This window comes from Myotis davidii, unplaced genomic scaffold (assembly GCF_000327345.1).
Source record: "Myotis davidii unplaced genomic scaffold, ASM32734v1 scaffold93, whole genome shotgun sequence".
Taxonomy (NCBI): Eukaryota; Metazoa; Chordata; class Mammalia; order Chiroptera; family Vespertilionidae; genus Myotis; species Myotis davidii.
In genome coordinates, this window is record NW_006292095.1 from 4,195,621 (window position 1) to 4,200,933 (window position 5,313).

Consider the following 5,313-nt stretch of genomic DNA (forward strand, 5'->3'; position numbering starts at 1 on the left):
TCTTTAATAGAGCAGATTTTATATTAACCTTCCTGTGTATATGGCTCTCTCCATAATAGGAGGAATCCAATCAAAAACTTACACATCACACTACTTACAATGGTACCTACAAGATGGCAGAATTGAGAACACTTATGGAATTTAATGAAATCTGATTTGTGCTTAGAAAACCTGCATTGTGTTTAACTAGATAGTTAGAGACCCAGGCATCTGTTTGATAGGAAAGGAAAATATAATACCCTAAAGAAGGTAAGTCTGTGAACATATAGTCAAAGTTATATCACAGTTACATATAACGTACCCTTGATTATTATGACATCTTCAGCAGATGACAAGGAAGCCCTATATTTTCAAATTTTGAAGTGGCATCTGTGACCATGAAATTTTATAATTTTTAATAGTAATCAAAATAAACCAAGGACGAACCAAAGTGAAAAGCATAAATTTCTAAATATACAGTGTGTCCCAAAAATGCAGACACACTTTAACGACTGATAACCCCAGTAATGAATTACAACTGCAAAATTTGAGATTATATGAATGAAAGACAAATATTTTTTCTTTTTCTTAAATATTTCTTTTATTGATTTCAGAGAGGAAGGGAAAAGGAGAGAGAGATAGAAACACCAATGATGAGAGATCATTATCGGCTGCCTCCTAGGGGGATCAAGCATGCAACTCAGGTATGTGCCCTGACGGGAAATTGAAATGGGACCTCCTGGTTCATAGGTCCATGCCCAACCACTGAGCCACACAGGCTGGTTTTTTTGTTTTTAATATATTTTTATTGATTTCAAAGAGGGAGAAGGAGATAGAGATGGAAACATCAATAATGAGAGAGAATCATTGATCAAAAGATACAAATATTTTAGTCTTATATGAATTCATTCAGGGACTTAAATTGAAATGAAGATTCTTCCTTGGGATTGTTTATAACTTTTAATGTATATCTGATTGTTAAAATAATGTACTATCTTCAGAGAACTGAAATATGTCTTCTTCAAAACTGTTTTCCTTTAATAACACTGTGTATAATTTGACAGGTCTAAAAATTAGTGAAATATCTGTAAAAGATTGACTAGTACAGTAGTTTAACCTAGTATAAGTTTTAATAAGGTTATAAACAGCTGAGTAGGAAGTTACTAGGCAACACAAACAGAATTTCAAGTAATTTATTTATTGTAAATGTTATATTTGCATATGTATATATACACAAACCAAATTTTCTTTGAAAAACTAATGAAATTCAGTTAATAAACCTATTATTAAACTTTATTATGAAAGGTTATGTAAAATTTTTAGGTGCTTAAAATTTTACCATCCACCACATTTCTTCCATAGTAAAAATGCATTTTTAACAGTTGTGATAACTCAGACACCACGTAACATTTTTGCACTTATTTAAGAAAACCTTTTCTTCCTTTCTCTAGCCTAATTCCTTTGAAAATATTAGTGTCAAGAGAGACCTGTTCCAGCACACTTTAGTAAATGTAAACATTCTAAATTATATTAAAAGCAAGCTTTAAAGTTTCAGATTTTACACTTAAAGTGCTCATGAAATTATCAAGTGGTTTTATAACAGCTCAATTGATTGAACATACAATTGTTCCTGCTTTATACAGCCATGAATCAACAGCATTTATCTGATTAGTTCTATTAAATACTTCGTACCTTAAGGTTTATACTTTATTAAAATAATGCTATTGTAAAAGGATGTCATGTTTTAACATGATTCACAATAGAATTCTATTAAATTAATTTTTCTAATATTCATTATCCATAGATAGATCCATAGACTCTATTATCCACAGAATCCATAGAATCACTTATCTATAGAATGATCATAAACGTGGAAGATGACTGTGTGTGAATACACACATATATACCTTTAGTGTATTTTGTACTTAAAAATATTATGGACCTTAATTGTGGCATTTGTGCATTCTTTTGAAAACAGAATAAACTTTTATTCAAGAATCTAGCATATGATGATTATTAGTCTGTGCAAGATGAAAAATATTATGCATTATTGGCAGTAAATTAATCAGTTTCACAGGTATTAGATGATCACATGTTCAACCTGAAACTACATTAATGATAACTAAGATCAAACTTCATAATTACATTTAAGCATATAATGACAAAATTTAACCAATACAGTTAATTTGAGGATTATTACAGTAACATGTTCAAAATAACAACAATCCATGTTAGACACATTAACTTCACAGATGACTGAATACAACTTATTCAGTGACAGAAATGAAAATGTTATTCTAAATTCCCTGACTTCGTTGAACTTCTTATATTTCTCAATTCCCATTACTCAATTTCTGTTTTTCTGTGTTAACAAAGTTTGTTTTGTGGTGTTTTATTTTCATTCATAGTTGCAGCAGGAGGAAAGGATTTTCAAGAAAATATCAGGAAAAAAACTATTAGCTTCCCTGAAGATATCGGCAAAAGGAAAGGTAAAACAATCAAGTGAGGGAACTATATAAAGGAGGTGCAGGAGCAGGACGAACAGGAATTAAATTTCCCTGAGATGATACTTTTGGTTGGGGTGGAGGTGGCCTGTGAGAAGAAAAAAACAGTTAATCATGTGTTTAGATGGAATAAAATGCTACATTCATTTCAAGCCCAATATAACACCATCCTTAACATTACTAACCATTCTTAAGGATACGTTTTATTCTGAGATTATTATTAATCTGATATGCAATGAGTAAAGGTCTTCAAATAAAGTCTAAAATGGATACTTACATTAAATTAATGCTATTCTATAATCAACAATGTTGTGTGGAGGTTCTGGTTTATGTTTTAAAAAGAATAGTGCAGCCCTGGCCAATTGGTTGGGCTCAGTTGGGCATCGCCCCATGCAACAAAGAGTTGCTGTTTTGATTCCCAGTCAGGGCATATGCCCAGATTGCGGGCTCGATCCCCAGTGGGAAACCGGAAGGAAGCAGCAAATCGATGTCTCTCTCATATCGATGTTTTTCTCTCTCTCTCTCTCTCTCTCTCCCTCTCCCTTCCTCTATCTCTAAAAATCAATAAAATTATTTAAAAGAATAGCATATAAAATTCAAAGGACAAATATTAAAAAGCAAGTGAGGAAACTATGTGATTAAGCAAGCACCCCTTGTGCTGTTAGGACTTAAGGGCAGGAAATTATGTAAATATAAATCTTACATATATGAACATCACTGAAATTCCTGCTCTTTCAAAAATAATATCCACTCTAAGAATTAAACTGGCTATAACTTCTATACCTGTCCTTCTCAATCCTCATAGTTCAACCTGTGGATACCTTTTCCTTAACCACTTTGATCAATTATACCACTAATCCAATAACACACGACGTTACCAGGTGAATATCTGTCTCACAAGGTTTACTAGTATATATTCTTCCCTTGATGCTCAATTGGATTTCAACACACTCTTATTGTATGATAAAGATTATACATGAGGACACGCCTCAGTGTTGCAATTCAACTGTAATTTCAAAGACTTTAGGGGGTGTAAGAGATAGGATGCAAAATACAGTAATAAATTTTTTCCTTTTTGCTGATTTTAAGCCCATCTTTACTGAGTCTTTAATTTGATTCTTTTTTAAATTAAAAATAGAAGGAAAAAATATTAGACATTATCTCTGAATTTCATCTGGTCACGTAATCTAAGCAACTTCATTTCAAACCTTGATGGGAACTGCTGAGGCTGCTTCGCTGCATATGTTGGTACAGGAAATCTGTTTTCATATGCATTCTACAAAAGAAAAAAGTTATTACCACAATGCACTCATAAATATGCTTTCTATTCAGTTAGATATTTTCCATATAAAAGTAACCAATATATTTAAAATCAATGAATAGACAACTTACTTATAACATTGACATTTAATAATATTTTACTTATTCAACATCTTTACCACTGAATATGGAATACTTAATTCTTTTAAGGCTATATATTTTTAAGTTCAATATTACTAAAGTATTATAATCAACTACATTATTTAAAACATAACACATTTCCTATGTCAATATATTTTATTTTTATTTTTTTTAATATATTTTATTGATTTTTTACAGAGAGGAAGGGAGAGAGATAGAGAATTAGAAACATCGATGAGAGAGAAACATCAATCAGCTGCCTCCTGCACATCTCCTACTGGGGATGTGCCCACAACCAAGGTACATGCCCTTGACCGGAATCAAACCTGAGACCTTTCAGTCCGCAGACCGATGTTCTATCCACTGAGCCAAACCGGGTGAGAATTATCGGACTAAATAAAATCTTCTAAAAATATATTGCCAAATCTATACAGTACCTAAATAGTACTACAAATACCACTGATCTGCTTTTGGAATTCCTTATATTCTTTCTTGACAAGGTGGTTGAGAGAAAGTTTTACAACAAAGTGAGACTCTATAATACAGCCTTAAATAAGAGAGTAAAAGTAAGAAAAATTTTCACATATCACATTACATTAGGAAAAGTCAGGGAAGATCAGATGAAATTACTAAATCATTGATGAAGTGTTCTCAACTAAGATATTCTCCATTATCTACGAAAGCTCTATTAGTAGCAGAATATGCACAGTGATGAAGAAAAGCTTAAACATTCTATGGCTTCTGCTATGGAACAGATGTTCCGCTATTTTTTTGCCCATGGAGTGATTTGTTTCTACTATGAAAATAGAGAAGGGATGCAAAAAAAATTGTCTCCATCCTCGTCCATCAGACCTAGGTACAGCACTTTAAAGGAATAGTTAAAAGTCTACTTCCTGGAATTTACATATACTTTTATATGTAGGCAAAAACCAATGTACATAAAAAATCTTTTTTTATGGTAAAAAGAACAACCTGTTTTGAAACAACCTGTTTTTAAATTCATGGTAAATCCCTAAGATGGAATGCTATGACACTAAAAAGAATGGGGTACATACTCATTACTCACAAACAATGGTACAACCCATCAAGCACCATCAACAATCACAATAACATAGTATAACAAAAATAAAATAACAATTTTCCAGAAACCAAAATCAAAAGTGATGAAAGATTGTTATCTAAATAACAGAGAATTCTAAATATGTACCTGTTATGAAGCAACTCAATGAGATAGCAAAAAATTCAGAAAGGCAGTTCAATAGCTCAGGAATAAAATTAATGAACAAAAGTGCTTTACCAGAGAGATTTAAACTCTAAAAAAACAAACAAAAACAAACAGCAATCTAGAGCTAAAGAACTCAATTAATGAGAAGAGGAACGCATTAGAAAGCATTGGAAATTCAGATGGAAGAGAAGAGAGAACTAAGAA

The 5,313-nt window shown here is 31.8% G+C and overlaps 1 protein-coding gene across 1 annotated transcript in view; it reads right to left on the minus strand.

Annotated features, from left to right (window-relative positions):
- Positions 1 to 1,366: 1,366 nt before the first annotated feature.
- Positions 1,367 to 5,313, minus strand: part of ADAM9 (ADAM metallopeptidase domain 9) — a 110,307-nt gene continuing 106,360 nt past the window's right edge. Inside the window, 2 exon segments of the mRNA XM_006765559.2 lie at positions 1,367 to 2,571; positions 3,692 to 3,759. Of these exon segments, the coding sequence (XP_006765622.1) occupies positions 2,478 to 2,571; positions 3,692 to 3,759 (162 nt within the window). The 3' untranslated portion in view covers positions 1,367 to 2,477.